At 39.4% G+C, this 15,861-nt stretch overlaps 1 protein-coding gene across 1 annotated transcript in view; it reads left to right on the top strand.

The window, feature by feature from the left end:
* The window catches only part of PAK3 (p21 (RAC1) activated kinase 3), a 125,374-nt gene that overhangs the window by 23,094 nt on the left and 86,419 nt on the right, over nt 1-15,861 (top strand). Inside the window, exons 3-5 of the mRNA XM_036305986.1 lie at nt 1,789-1,833; nt 2,994-3,147; nt 6,359-6,396. Of these exons, the coding sequence (XP_036161879.1) occupies nt 1,789-1,833; nt 2,994-3,147; nt 6,359-6,396 (237 nt within the window). The remainder of the gene's footprint in view (nt 1-1,788; nt 1,834-2,993; nt 3,148-6,358; nt 6,397-15,861) is intronic.

The raw sequence follows: 15,861 nt of genomic DNA, 5'->3' as shown, positions 1-15,861 counted from the left end.
ATGGCTAATTAGACCCTATAACCGTTTATATACTTGGACCCTGATATTAAAATTAAGTTGGGAGGTGAGATTTGGGGTATTGAATTATGACAAGTCCTTACCCTTTATATTGCCATTTTTGTCCCAAATACTTCAGAACTCCCCCTTCCAGACCTCTAGACCTGTGACGGTCGCTTCAAGTCAATCAGAGGGAAAAATGGTATGAGTGATATAAATTATCATTTCTTATGATAAGATAGATGCTTGGCCTGTTGTATCATGCTGCCATTCTCCTGGGCTATACTGGCCAATCCCCAGCTTGATGTACATCTAGTTGTTATTGTATATATGGCCAGGCATTTATACATGCTTCTGCTTCTGATGCTCTCACATCCAGGTCTCCATTAGCTGTCTAACTTTTGGGATTTGTACCTCAATTTGGAGTAATGATATGGCTTTCTGATCATGTGCCTTTGTGGCATACATTCAAATTTGAGTGTCAGGTTTCATTGATTAACTGGTTTATTTCAACTTAGAAAAGAAAATAGAAATTATGTCAGGAGTGTATTCATGTGGTAAGTAGAGTTATCTGGAGGATCTTCTGCAGTAGATAGCATTTTTCCCCCTGTGGTCTAGTGATCACAAGACTATTTATTTATCACAAAAGTTTAGAAGTGCCATGAGAATGTATAGTAACTGAAAATATTTGAATGATTATGGTAATGATCATACTAGTGGTTATGTGCAATGCATACCTGGTTTTGTAACATTTAATAACTCCTTTAGCCATTACAGTATTAACCAAATGCTATTAATTGCACTTAGAATCAGAACTGGGATCATGCATGGGCTTCTGAGTTCAAATTTTTGGCTTAAGGCTTTAGCATCAAATTGCGTGATGAATGCATGTAAAAGTGTTGCTTCACTGTGCTTGGAGTAACCCCAAATGCCAGGAATCAAACCATATCCCAAATTAAACCAGTTGAGTCAAAGCATGTTTCTGTAGCATTGGACATGTCTTTATTTTGAAAAAGTTGCTACCTTATATCTGATCTTATTTTGTAGAAAGCAAGACTTCAGAATTGTAGAATTAAAATTGAAATTATTCCTGTATTGCTTGAAATGAATTGTTTTCCCTTTCCCTGGCCTAAATGTCTAAGAAATTCAAATACAGAGTCTGGCTGTGTAGGAAATCCTCCATCTAGTTTTCTCTAAGCCAGCCATGATTTTATCTACAAAATACAGAAGAATCACATCAATGAAAGTAAATGTTAAATTCAGCATCACCCTATAGCCATACTTTGAATTTTTGTCACATACACATTTCCAATATGAATCTGAAAGTGATTAACTAGAATTGGAAACTGAAATTTATAAGTTCATCTCATGGCCATTGGCTACCTGTGATGGATCACCCGTTACAAAAACAACTTACAAATTATTATTTAAACTGTTCATAATGCCATCCTTCTTCCTTCCAAATTCATGTTTCTACCTTTTAGTAACTTCTTCAGTCATTTAATGATAATTCTTATTAGTGTGTATTTATGGAGGAAGCATCTGGCTAAAAGTGAAATTTTGCATCCAAACTTTGGAATATTGTTGTTTTCACTGTTTTTTAAATATATTGTACTATAGTCTGTCCTGCCCCTGATTTAGTTAATACCCCCCTATTTTTATAACCACCCCACTTTAGATGGGATTATCCCCACCCCATTCAGACCCATTGGTTTCATCTCCTCCCACCTTCTAAGTTGTCCCACATTCTGTTTTAACTTTCTTTTCTTTCTTTATTTACGTCCATTACAGCCAGATCTCTATGGCTCACAGATGTGCCCAGGGAAGCTCCCAGAGGTGCGTCACAGGCCCAAAAGAAGCTTGCATCAAAGTGCTTCTTTGAGATGTCATAGCACTGCAGCAGCAGGTTCATGTGTGTGCAGTAGAGTTGTTGCTTGGCTTATCTCACTTTTTTGTTGTCATTCCCAAACTCTGGAGGCCCACGTCACACATTGTTTTGCCGAGACTTCATAGGACAAAACCACCTAAATTGTATCTAAATGCACTTCAGGAGTAGTGTATCTGTTTTTCACTCCAAATTGCTCTTGGAAGTTGAATAATCATGAAATGGGGACATCTGTAGGCTGAACAACTAGGAAAGAATACTGATTGCCTAATGCAAAACTAACCTCTATGTAATTTTTGCAATTCTCCATGTTTAGATTTCCAAATACTCCTTCCTCTTTGCTCTAAATGCTTCTGATTATTTCAAATTTTCACAAGGCTTTGGCATGGTTGTCACAGTCCCCAGGTTCTTCTATGTGGCCAGTGAATGGAGTGTGAAGGAGGGGATGAAGGGAGGAGCCGACAAAGCTGCAGGGAAAATATCCAAAGCAGCATTAATGTTACTCTTTATTATCTCAATGGTTATTGCTCCCCCACAATTCTGTTGTTGTTTCTTCTCAATCACCCTTTCTATTAAAGCTCTAGACCTCCCAAATTATATTTTATGATATAAAAAGTATGAATTGACTAAGGGTGAGGCTTTCCTTTTATCCTAAAAGATATCCTAATTACAACATGCTGAGAAACAGCTTATATTATTCACAATAAAATAAAATCTATTGATCTGCATAATACTATGCAGTGCACAAATTTAGAGAAGTCTTGCTATGTCTGCCCTGAGTCACCAGAAAAAATAAGCTAAGCTGTGAACATCATTTCATGGATGAGCAGAGTTAATATGGAGGTGATTTTCATGCACTTTTTTTTTCTATCACAGTCATACTCCCACCCACCCTTTTTAAGTTGGATCCTAATTTTACCTATGTGTTTTATTTAGAGAAGAGAATGATTGCATTATTAAGTTACTAACTTTAAATCTAGAGTGTAACTTCAGTTTTCCAAGTGAAATTCTACAGGTAGCATGGGCTTCTTGGTGAAGAACTTTACTGGACCAGAAAAATGTAGCTGCTGAATGTTCTGATATGCCATTCTTTGCCTTTGGTTGTCCACAGGGAATTCCTGAGCAATGGGCACGATTACTCCAAACCTCCAACATAACAAAACTGGAACAGAAGAAGAACCCACAAGCAGTTCTAGATGTTCTCAAATTCTATGATTCCAAAGAAACAGTCAACAACCAGAAATACATGAGCTTTACATCAGGAGGTAAGAGTAAATCTAGGATATCATAAAGTAAAAAAATTCCAATCTCAGAGCTTCACGATTAGAAGAGAATACCTGTATGGTATTTGAAGTCAGTTCTATTTCCTTCTCTGAATGACTTCAAAAGAAGTAAACCAAATGATGAGTTGGAAGTTGAAGTTGATGTTAAGAGATTTACAGTGCTTGGATAATTTTAGAATTGAAATAAGGAAATTGTTCAGTGAAGCAGTAATTGTCAGTTTGAATCAGGAATCACAATTATTGTTCGGTTTCTTCACTGGCAGGAAACTCAGTTACTCATGATCAGGCCTTGTGATGTGTTCATGAAGTGAGAAATGTACGGATCAAACCATGGTTTCTTGAAATGTGTTTTATTCTTTAGAATCATCTAATTGAACCATGAGAATGCAGTATAAATGTTGTGGCTGCCAGGTTATTTTTATCAGACTTCAAAATCAGACTTTAAAGAAGAAATCATGGTTTGCTATTTCTAAGAGATTGAAAGGCCATGAGTCTGCCAAATTTCAACTTAATTTGCTAACTTATTGACCTGGCCTTTGTTTTAAGTTTTGATATACAAATTTGCACTATAAGCAACTACAATACATATACCAAATGATACTTTTGCATTTTGAGAAATATTATCTGGGTTGCCTCTCAAGAGCAATTTCTTATTTAACATCCAAAGAAAACAGAGAATACTATCATTAGTATCCCACCTATAATGAACCCATATCTTTTGGCATTGTTTTTTTTCTTTATTGATTAAAGTAATACATATGTGTCCTTATTCCCCCATTGCCCGCCTCACCCCACTCATGCCCTCACCCCCCTGGTGTCTGTGTCCATTGGTTAGGCCTATATGCATGCATACATATCCTTTGGTTGATCTCTCCCCCTTACCCTCACCCTCCCCTACCTTCCCTCTGAGGTTTGACGGTCTGATCGATGCTTCTCTGTCTCTGGATCTGTTTTTGTTCATCAGTTTATGTTGTTCATTATATTCCACAAATGAGTGAGATCATGTGATATGTATCTTTCTCTGACTCACTTATTTCGCTTAGCATAATGCTCTTCAGTTCCAGGGCAAGCTTGATCTCTTCAACAATGGTACAAGAATACACTTGGTTTCTTATTTGGCCATATTAAATATCAAAGACCAAACTTAAAGGCATATGGCAATTTTTATGCTCAATAGGATTCTTTATAATGAGAAGATTAACTTCTGTTCTCCAATGGCAAAAAACCTAAAAGAAGAAAAAAGCCATCAAGGAGAACTTTTTATGATATTTAGCTTATCACATGGAATAAAATATTTAAGAGATCCTGGTGACACATCAAAAAATGTTTAATGTGAAGAAATCTAGAGCTATGCTCCAAGTACACTGTAGAACCATAGGCTATGAGAACCAAAAATGCTTTCAAGAAATCATTTCAGTGTACCCATTAATACTTTTCAGATTCTAAAAATTTGTCTTTATTCCATGTTGCCAGTGTTTTTTAACCCTTTTTTTTTGTGTTGAATTCTCTCAACTTACAAAGAATCAATCCTAAAAGTTATGTTAAAACTCAATAGTATCTGATTTATTTCACTATTCTGAGTTGAGTAAAGTGCCACCATATGTTTTCTGGATGCTCTAATGTCACAACTGACTAATAGGTTAGGGAGGGAAAGGAGGAGTAGGGGAGGGGAGGGGAGGGTAGAAGGGAGGGAGGGAAAGGGTAAAGGGAAAGAGGAAGTGATGTAAAAATTCTGGATATACACTGAGTGGCTAGATTATTATGACCACCTGACCTTTGTAGGCAAATTAGCTATAATTTTGCGCTGAAGTTGCTAGAGGGCCAGACCATTATAAATAGGGAAGAAGGTTGTTTACCACAAGAGTAGAAGTGATTTTTTTCTGAAGACATGGGTAGCAACTTCAGAGCAAAATTATAGCTAATTTGCCTACAAATGTCAGGTAGTCATAATAATCTGGCCACTCAGTGTATATGTACAGTAGTCCTCCCTTATCTGTGCTTTTGCTTTTTATAGTTTTAGTTATCCAGGGTTAACCATGGTACAAAAATATTAAATGGAAAAATTAAAAAATAAATTTTAAATTTTGTGCTGTTCTGAGTAATGAAATGAAATCTTGAGTGGTCCTTTTTCATCCCACCTGGAACATGAAACATTCTTTGTTTAGTGTGTCCATGCTGCACACGCTCCCCACCTGTTAGTCACTTAGTAGCCATCTATGTTACCAGATCAGCTGTTGAGGCATTGTAGTGCTTGTGTTCAAGTAACCGCTATTTTACTTAATAATCTCCTCAAAGCACAAGAGTAGTAATGCTTGCAATTCAGATATTTCAAAGAAAATCCATAAAGTGATTTATTTAACTGAAAAGTTGTCAACTTAATAGGGAAAGAAAACAAACATATGCTGAAATTGCTAAGATCTATGGGAGGAATGAATCTTCTATTCATAATTGTGAAGAAGAAATCCATGCTAGTTTTTCTGTCACAACTCAAAATGCAAAAATTACAGCCACAGTATGTGATAGGTACTTAGTTGAAATGGAAAAGGCATTAAATTTGTGGGTAGATGACATGAACAGAAAAACTGGGTTCCATAAATCCTCACTTAATGTCTTCCATAGTTCTTGGAACTGTGTCCAAATAACATATAATGAAACCAGTTTTATCACAGACTAACTGATAAAAACAAGAGTTAAGTTTCTACAGCATCTCATCAACATTATAAGAAAGCTATGTCGAATGAAATAATGTTATTCCAGGACCTGCTGTGTGTGTGTGTGTGTGTGTGTGTGTGCGCGCGCGCGTGCACACACACACACACGTGCACAAGGTTTGGTATTATCTCAGGTTTCAGGCCTAAATATATCTATCCCCCACTTTGGGGGGACTACTGTATGGAATCATTGCAACCCAGGAGTAGGTAATCTTAATATTTCTCCATATAGATGAGAGGCTCACTGGAGGCCTTCATTAAAGGTCTATAACATAATGTGGTGATAATATGTTGGGGATGTAAGGGTGTAAATTATAACAAAAAATGTCATTTTCATAATATCTATTTAATAATGAATTGGAGAATTCCCTTCTGGTCAAACACATGAAGTTTTGTATGTTTGTTTTTGTTTTTTTAAGTATCGCCTTTAAATAAGGCAGTCTTTATGAAACAGAGGTGACAGCTTTATCTTCACTTTTCAGATAAAAGTGCACATGGATACATAGCAGCCCATTCTTCGGTAAGTGAAACACTTAAAACAGTTTTCTGTAATCAGTGTTTCTGGTAGTCCAATAGAACACACTTGTGCATATCTATTTTTTTATATATAGAATCTTTTAAAATGGTTTTTAAAAGTATAATTTAGATATATACTGTATGATTTTACTTACATGAAATACCTAAAGTAATCAAAATCATAGAGACAGAAAATGGTTGCTGGGAGAAGTAGAAATGGGGAGTTTTTGTTAACTAGAGGCCCAGTGCATGAAATTTGTGCACTGGGTTGAGGTCCCTTAGCCCGGCCTGCCTCCTCTCACAGACTGGGAGCCCTCAGGGGATGTCCTACTGACAGCTTAGGACTGCTCCCCGTGGAGAGCAGGCTTAAGCCACAGTCTGGCCTCCCTTTGTGGGTGATGACTAGGCTAATCAGAGAAAGGTGTCAGCCCCATCACCCCACTGCTGCTACTACTGCCGGCTGCCGCAGCCACCAAGGTGTTTTCATCAACATGGACTCCAGTCCCTTCACCACAAAAAAATGACAAATTTCTTTAGGCATTTTCAAGATGTCTCTTTCATAGGATATGACATTTCTTTTTTTCTTTTGTTTTTATCCTCACCTGAGAATATGTTTCCATTGAATTTTAGAGAGCTTAGAAGAGAGAGGGAAAGACAGAGAGAAACATAAATGTGAGAGGGACACTTTGATTGGTTGCCTCCTACATGAGCCCTGACCTGGGCTCCGGTCAGGGAGGAGCCTGCAATCTAGGTACATGCCCTTGATCAGAATTGAACCCGGACCCTGTGGTCAGCAGGCCAAGGCTCTATTCACTGAGCCAAACCAGCTAGGGAGGATATGACTTTTCTTAGCCCCTCCAGCAGCAGACCTTAGTTTTTTCCTCCAGGAGTGTGGTGGAAAACCCTAGATCACCTTCTTGGATTCTTATTACCCAAGTTATCAAGAACACTGCGAGTGGCGGCACACAGGGAGCTTAGCCAATGAGTGGTCAGAAAAAGTGTTTCCTCTGTAGCTCACATGCAGAGGCCCTCCTGCGTTGTGTCCGCTGGGGTGGGGGCATGCTCTGAGCCCCACGGCGGCTGCCTGGAGCACACCCCCACCTCTGCATTGTTTCCGCTGGCCTGGGGGCATGCTGCCTGCCCAGATGCCCTCTGTCCTTCCACTGCCAAGGTGCAGGACGCTATGGGAGCCACCACCTTTGTGACGGAGTGACATTTAATTTGCATATTACCCTTTTATTAGATTAGATGGGTACAGAGTTTTAATGTTACAAGATAAAAAGATTTCTGGACATGGATGGTGGTGATGGTTGCACAACAATGTGAATACATTTGAAACTACTGAACTATATACTTAAAAATGGTTATGATGTTAAATTTTATGTTATATATGCTTTACCACAATTAACAATAAAATTCAAAAAAAAGAATTAAGGCCTTGGACATAGATATTTAGTCTTATTCCTCCTCTTAAAAGCTGAGCAACTTTGGGAAAATGGCTTAGCTCCTCTGAGCCTCTCTTTCTTCAGCTTTAACTGGGTATACCCTACCTCCTAAAACTTGTGAATATTTAATATGTTAATGCATATAATATACTTAGTATATTACCTAGCACACCCTATGTGATTATTAATTATAAGCTACTATTACTACTATTTTTTAGATGATAACAAGAGGAAAAACTTATTCTCTTCATAGACAAAGCTTGTGTGAGGCGATGGTACTTGTGCCTTACTCAGATTCTCCAAAACACAACAGAATAGAGCCCTCGTATTCTCACTGGTCATTTCTCCTTCTCCTTTTTCTATGCCATGACAACTTATTGGGTCACACTGAAAACAGCATGTGAAGGAAGGTAATAGCAACATGGGAAAGATAAAAATGCCAGCCTTCCATGATCAACACATAACTTATGCCCCTGATTTAATTAATATCGTTATTGTGTAATACTGACTAGGTATCCTGGCAAATAAATATTGTTATTTTTTTGGTAAGTCAACTATTTAACACATCAATCTGCTAGGATGGTCTGTGCAGGAGTTTTATTTTGTAAACAGTTTATACTCCCTAAGAGATTGGCCTTTTTGAGCTTGCCTCTATTGGTTTTGCTTGTAGAATTAAAACTAAATCTATATAATGACCAAAATATTCTACCAAATCAGAAAACTATGATAATATCACTGTTTGGAGATAAAAACCACTGGATATTCATTTATTAAACATATTTTTATCAAATGCTTCATTAAAATCACTAGAAAATCTGGAGCTTAGTTTAGTAAGGGAAAAAAGTATAAACATAAACAAGCTCAACACAATATGGATTATGTTACATACTGTAAATTATGTTCATTTGCTATGAGAATTCAGAGAAAATAGATTACTTTTAGCTGGGGAAGTTAAAGGAAGCATGCCCTTGTCCCAAGGTCTTAAGCTCAGTGGCTGCTACATATTTATTGAAGGTTGAGTTAGAAAATGGTTTATATAAAAGGTGGCATTTAAGCTAGATCTTGGAAATCACATGGGATTTGGATCTGTGAAGATGGGGAAGGGCATTCTAAGCATTAGGAAAAGCATGGAAAAGGACATGGTAGTGAGGAGAGCAAGGAGAGAAAGGGATGTAGGTATGAATGAAGACTGAGATGCAAGAAAGGGAATCATCTATATGTATAAAAGCCTAAGTGACCGAATGACCAAATGACTGGAATAACCAGTAGACTAGTCACTATGACGTGTACTGAGCAGCAAAGAGCAGATGCTTAATGCAGGAGCTTCCATTTGGTGGTCAGTGCACTCCCACAGCCAACCTCCTGTGGCCAGCCAACCTCCCGCAGTCCCTCCCTTTGGCCGGCTGGCCCCAACCAGGAGGCCAAACGGCCAACCTCCCACGGCTCCTCCCTCTCCTGCTGGCCACCTCCCTTGACCCCCACCCCCCCGGGCCAGCCAACCTCCTGCAGCCCTGATGGGAACTGGGTGAGACTGTTCCAATTGGCCCTGATCACCAGCCAGGCTGAAGAACCCCACCCGTGCACAAATTTGTGCTCCAGGCCTCTAGTAGGAAATAAGCCTTGAAAGTTAACTTGGAGCCAAATCATAGACACCCTTAAGTGGTATTAGAGATATGGCTTTTTTCAGTGTTTAGTGGAAAGGTTGAAGTTTTTCATATTTTATTTATTTATTTATTTTTTATAAAGTTTTGTTTTTTGGTTTTTGGGGTTTTTTAAAATATATTTCACTGATTTTCTACAGAGAAGAAGGGAGAGGGATAGAGAGTTAGAAACATCGATGAGAGAGAAACATAGATCAGCTGCCTCCTGCACACCCCGCACTGGGGATGTGCCGACAACCAAGGCACATGCCCTTGACTGGAATCAAACCTAGAACCCGTCAGTCCACAGGCCGATGCTCTATCCACTGAACCAAACCTGTCAGGGCAAGGTTGAAGTTTTTTAGAACAAGAGTGTTAAATGATTAAAGCTTATGCTTTGAGAAGAGTAGTCTGACAGCAAATGTTCAGAATGAATTAAGGACAGAAGGTGAGACTGGATGAAAGGAGACCAGTTGAGGGAGTATTGCAATCCCCCAGGCCAGGAGTAATGAGGTCCTGAGTGAGATAGTGGCAGTAGGAATGAGGATTAAATTCAAATTTCCAAGATGGTTAGGTTAATGATTGGATGTTGGAGAAGAAGTTGAGGTCAAAGATGATTGCAGTCTTAAAATGATATGTGGTTGGCCAGAAATAGGGTGTCATCTTTCAGGAGTTGCAAATTTCTATGAGAAAATGCTGAGTTTCCTCTTGGACAGTTTGAGTTTGAAGGGCTGGCAGGACTTCAGGTGGACATATTTGATTAAACTGTTTGACTAAGGCTGTATTTTTATTGACTGAATGAACTGAATTAGACCCTTAAGTTCAGGTTAGATCATTTCTGTGGGACTCAATTACTTAGGAATGGATAATTGCACCTTGTGTTCTCATTATTATTCTAAGGCAGTGGCTCTCAACCTTCTGGCCCTTTAAATACAGTTCCTCATGTTGTGACCTAACCATAAAACTATTTTTGTTGCTACTTCATAACTGTAATGTTGCTACTGTTATGAATCATAATGTAAATATCTGATATGCAGGATGGTCTTAGGCAACCCCTGTGAAAGGGTCGTTCGACCCCCAAAGGGGTTGCGACCCACAGGTTGAGAACCACTATTCTAAGGGGAGACTGCACTTTGAACTGCTTATTTTATTATTATTATTGATATCATTTTTTTCATTAGAAACACTCCCAGTAGACCTAGCTATCCTACAGTATCTGATTTAATGGGATTGACAACCCTTTATAGACATAGCCTGAAGTGATCACAAGTTTTGGCATCCTCTAGTAGCCTTGGTGGGAATTAAAATAGAAGCACTGTTGTAGTCATTAAGTGTTTTTAAATATTGGCTATATAATTACTATTGAATTCAGTGATACTTCTCATAATCATATAACATCTGCTTTATTTCTCACTCTGGTAGCTTCTTTGATATTATTGTATTAAATGCTAAAAACTGTTCATGGACCTGCTCTTCAATTTGAGGATGCTTTTAAAATTTAATATTTTTATTATACCACTAGATTTGCACAATAGGCCTTCCTTCCCCTGGCTGCTGGCACCGGTTTTCCTCCAGCATCCGGGACCCAGGCCTTTGGTCCAGCCACAGCGAGGCTTGGCTTCTCCACTGCGGCTGCAGCAGAGAAGCCAAGCCTCTTCAGTCGTCAGTCTTCAATCTTCAGTCTTCAGTCTTCACTCTGGCTGGAGCCTTCAGTCTTTCTCCACACCTGCACATGCAAATTAACTGCCATCTTTGTTGGGTTAATTTGCATAGTTGCTCTGATTGGCTGGTGGGCATAGCGGAGTGACACAAATTTGCATGTTTATCTTTTATTAGTGTAGATTGAGAGTGACATAATGCATTTAAAATCCTGGGCCAGTATTCCAAGTGGAAGGTAATAGCCAAAACATAAATATGCCATGATTTGTGCCTAGAGAACCTGGATGTACACTTGACAGATTGTGCTTTTGATTTGCAGTACTGATTTACTTTGTCCATCTAGATTAGTGGTTCATTTACTTTATTGTGCATCAGAATTACCTGGGGAGTCTGATAAAATGCAGATTTCAAGACTCTACTTTTCAGAGTAGTTCTGAAATGGAACCTTGATATCTGCATTTTAAACAAGCACTGAAAGTGGCCCAGACGACACATTGCATTATCTAAAGTCTCCAAAGTCCTTAAATTTAATTCCTTTAACCTTTAAAAATTAAAATTGAAAAATGAACATATGTAATTCTTTTAAAAAATTAACTCAAAGAAAGAAGAGTTTTCTGAGGTAGTTTCTCTAGATGGTGTACTTACTCTCTAGAACAGGGCTTACAACTTGGAGTTCAAGGATAGTATTCAGAAGATCTATGAACCCTTGAAATTATATGTAAGACATATGCCCTCACCCTGCTAGTGCCTGGGCATGTGCTGGGGGATGGGGGAGGCCGGGGGGAGGTCAATGGGGGAAAAAGAGACATATGTACCACTATTTATAATTCTCTAAACAATAAAAAAAGAAATTATATGTAAGAGCATGTATATACTTGTCTTTGGTGGGGCAGAGGGGTGGGGGGGAGGGGAAGAATAGGACAAACCCTTTGGAATTCTAAAAGACTACAGGACCCAATCCAGATTAAGAATTACCTCCCCTGACCCAATGTATGGCATAATGAGTGTCAAAAATACTTAATTTTCAAAAAGACAAAAATATTTGCTATCCATATATCTTTATTTTTGTAAGTTTAGACATATTAGACAATAATTCTCAGCCTGGAAGGAAAAGTATAGCAGCATTATATCTTTGCCTCCCAAAAATGCCACCAGATAAACCTGTTAATCAAGCAAAGCTAAGTTTATTAAACTTACAGCAGTAAGAAAGAGCCCTACCTCAATAGTATTAGCTGTGTCTTTAAAAGGGGATGTCAAGGGAGAATAATTATAGGGTTTTAGTGCATGACTGTGTGATTTTGAAGCAGGTCTTGCAAGGTAAAGAACAAGTTAGAATTGTACAGTGTTATAATAAAACTAGGGGCCCAGTGCACGAATTTGTGCACCTTGAAAGGAACTGTGGGCCGCGAGGCTGGCTGTGAGCACAGGGATGGGTCTCGGCACATCCTCCATGCCCCTACCCGGCCCTTCCTGCCACAGCTCCTGGTCCCCTCTCTGCCAGCAGCCCTGCTCCTGCCACCACTGCTCCCACATGCTGACGGTGCCAGCCCCGCTCACACTCACTGACAGCACAGAGAGAGTGGGGCCGGTGCCAACAGCAGATGCAAGCAGGGCTGGAGCTGTCAGTGGATGCAAGTGGTGGCTGCTTCCCCGATCACCCCTCAGGATCAAGGGGAGGTGGAGAAGTCCTCAGGGGCTATCAGGGTGGGCAGCCACCACTTGCACCAAGCAATCAGGGCTGGTGCCAGATGCCAGCAGCAAGTGTAAGCAGCAGCTCCAGCGCCGGCTGTGAGTGCAAGCAGGGCTGGTGCCGGCAGCAGGTGCAAGAGACAGCTTCCGGCCCCAATCGCCCCTCAGGAGCAGGGACAGGGGTGGAGAAGTCCTCAGGGGCGATTGGGGTGGGAGCCACCGCTCGCACACACTGACAGTGCTGAGCAATCCGGGCTGGCACCGGGCACCTGCAGTGGGTGTGAGCAGTGGTTCTGGGGCCGGCAGCAGGTGCAAGTGGGGCCAGCGCTGGCAGCAGGTGTGAGTCCTGGGCGGGACTGCAGCATGCAGGAGCAAAGAATTTTCAGTAACCACTAGAGGCTCACCATGATGACAGTGACAGGCACCCCGCCTTGGTCTGGCACCCCCACTCACCTGCTCCACCATCCCTCCATGGCCGAAGCTCACCATGTTCAGCACACGCCCCCTGATGGTCAGCATACATCATAGCTACTGGTTGTTCAGTTGTTTGGTTGTTCCTCTGTTTGGTCTATTTGCATATTAGGGTTTTAGATAGATGATAGATAGATAGATAGATAGATAGATAGATAGATAGATAGATAGCTTTGGATTGGCAAATACAGTGACATGAGGGGCTTGAAGAGAGTCCTGGTAAACAGGCTAATTTTTTATTGAATTTATTGAGGTGACACTGGTTAACAAATTTATACAGGTTTCAGTTGTACAATACCATAATACATCATCAGTATGCTGTATTGTGTGTTCACCATCCCAAGTCAAATCCCTGTCCATAACCATTTATCACTCAATCACAACAATATTGCCCCTGTCCATGAGTTTTTCTCTTTTTTTTCCTTTTTTGCTCAATCCCCACTCCATCCAGCCCACCAACCCACCAACCCTGACAGCTGTCAGTCTGCTCTCTATCTATGAGTCTGTCACTATTTTGCTTATTAGTTCCTTTCGTTCATTTGATTCCATATATGAGTGAAATCATATGGTACTTGTCTTTCTCTGGCTTCTTTCACTAAGCACAATGTTTTCCAGGTCCATCCATGCTGTCACAAAAGGTTAAAATTTCCTTCTTTTTTACAGCCGAGTAGTATTCCATTGTGTAAATGTACCACAGCTTTTTTTTTATCCACACATCTACTGATGGACATGGGCTGCTTCCAAATCTTGGCTATCCTATATAATAAAAGCTTAATATGCTAATTGTCCAGTCATCCAGTTGGCCGTTCAACCAATCAAAGCATAATATGCTAATGATATACTAAGGCTGCTCAATCACTCGCTATGACGTGCACTGACTACCAGGGGCCAGACAGTAGACTGGTGGATTAGTCGCTAAGATGTGCACTGACCACCAGGGGATAGATGCTCCAACCGGTAAGTTAGCTTGCTGCTGGGGTCTGGCCAACAGGGACTGTGCAAGATGGGCTGGACATACCCTGGAGCCCTCCCGTGGTCCCTCCCCAGCTGGCCAACCTCCCTCAGCCCAATTATGCGCAGTCATGCACCAGTGGGGTCCCTTGGCCTGGCCTGCACTTCTTGCAATCTAGGACTCCTAAGGGAGATGTCAGAGAGCTGGTTTTAGCCCAATACCGCAGGCCAGCCTGAGGGGCCCCACTGGTGCACTAATTCGTGCACCAGGCCTCTAGTAAATAAATAATTTTCTGACTTGCTAGACAAAAAAAGAATAAATATAGGTGTATAAATAAGAAAACCAATATTAAGTAAGCATCTACACTTCAATCTATAAACCATTCAGTATGTATATCTGGCAATCAAATATTTTTTCAAGTACTTATTTATAAACTTTAAGGTGTCTTCCTTCTCACTAGAGATAAATCTTTCTGGCTCCAATCAAATATATGATTATACTTTACTATTATTCCATCATAGGTTTCTACATGATTGTAGAAAATCCATAGTGAACTTATAAATCATAGACTAAGGTTTTTTTATGTAAATCTACTAGTAGCCTGCCTTTATCTGACTTTAGAGATTTGTCCTCAAGAAATGAAAATTCTTTTTAAGATTAGCCAAAACTAGTATAATTGAAGGAATAAGCAGAGAACAAATAAATAAATATATACACATACACAAACAAAACAAAAACAAAAACAAAACCAATCTATAATAATGCTTTCCAACAGAAATTTAATAAAAGCCATATATGTAACTTTAAATTTCCTAGTAGACATATTTTAAAAAGTAAGACAAAATAGGTGAAATTGTTTTTTATTATTTTTAATCCTCACCCGAGGATATGTTTTATTGATTTTTAGAGTGAGAGAAAGGGAGAGAGAGGGAAGAACATTGATTGGTTGCCTCCCAGGGATCGAACCCACAACTTAGGTATATACCATGATCAGGAATTGAACTCACAACCTTTGGTGTAAAGGACAATGCCCCAACCAACTGAGCCACCCAGCTAGGGTAGATGAAATTATTTTTAATAAAATATTTTACTTAACCCAATATATTCAAAATATAGTCATGTCAATGTATATACTCTGTAAAAAGCCTAAGAAAATTTTTTTTTCATATTGCATATTCAATATCTGGTATGCACTTTACAGTTACAACTTTTATCAATTCAGACTAATCAGTTGTAAGTGTTCAATAACCATGTAAGGTTAGTGGCTGCCATATTGGACAACACATATCTATATCATAGTTCATTAGCTTTTATATTTGTACCTGTATCAAGATCATCTGGAAAGCTTATTGTAACAAAGATTGCAAGGCCCCACTTCCAGAGTTTTTATGGATCTGCACTGAGTCCAAGAATTTGAATTTCTAATAAGTTCCTTGATAATGTTAATGATGCTGCTCTGAGGACCACAGTTTTAGAATCATGACCATAGTTCTTTCAAAATCCAGCTTGGTACCATTTTACCCCTATATTGACATGAATGATCAAGAACTGACCCTAGATTTTATAGTTGTTGTTGTTGTTTTTGGTGCTGGTATTATTGCATTTTTAGCATT

Source organism: Myotis myotis, unplaced genomic scaffold, assembly GCF_014108235.1.
Source record: "Myotis myotis isolate mMyoMyo1 unplaced genomic scaffold, mMyoMyo1.p scaffold_m19_p_4, whole genome shotgun sequence".
Classification (NCBI taxonomy): domain Eukaryota; kingdom Metazoa; phylum Chordata; class Mammalia; order Chiroptera; family Vespertilionidae; genus Myotis; species Myotis myotis.
This window is presented reverse-complemented; position numbering and strand designations above follow the sequence as displayed.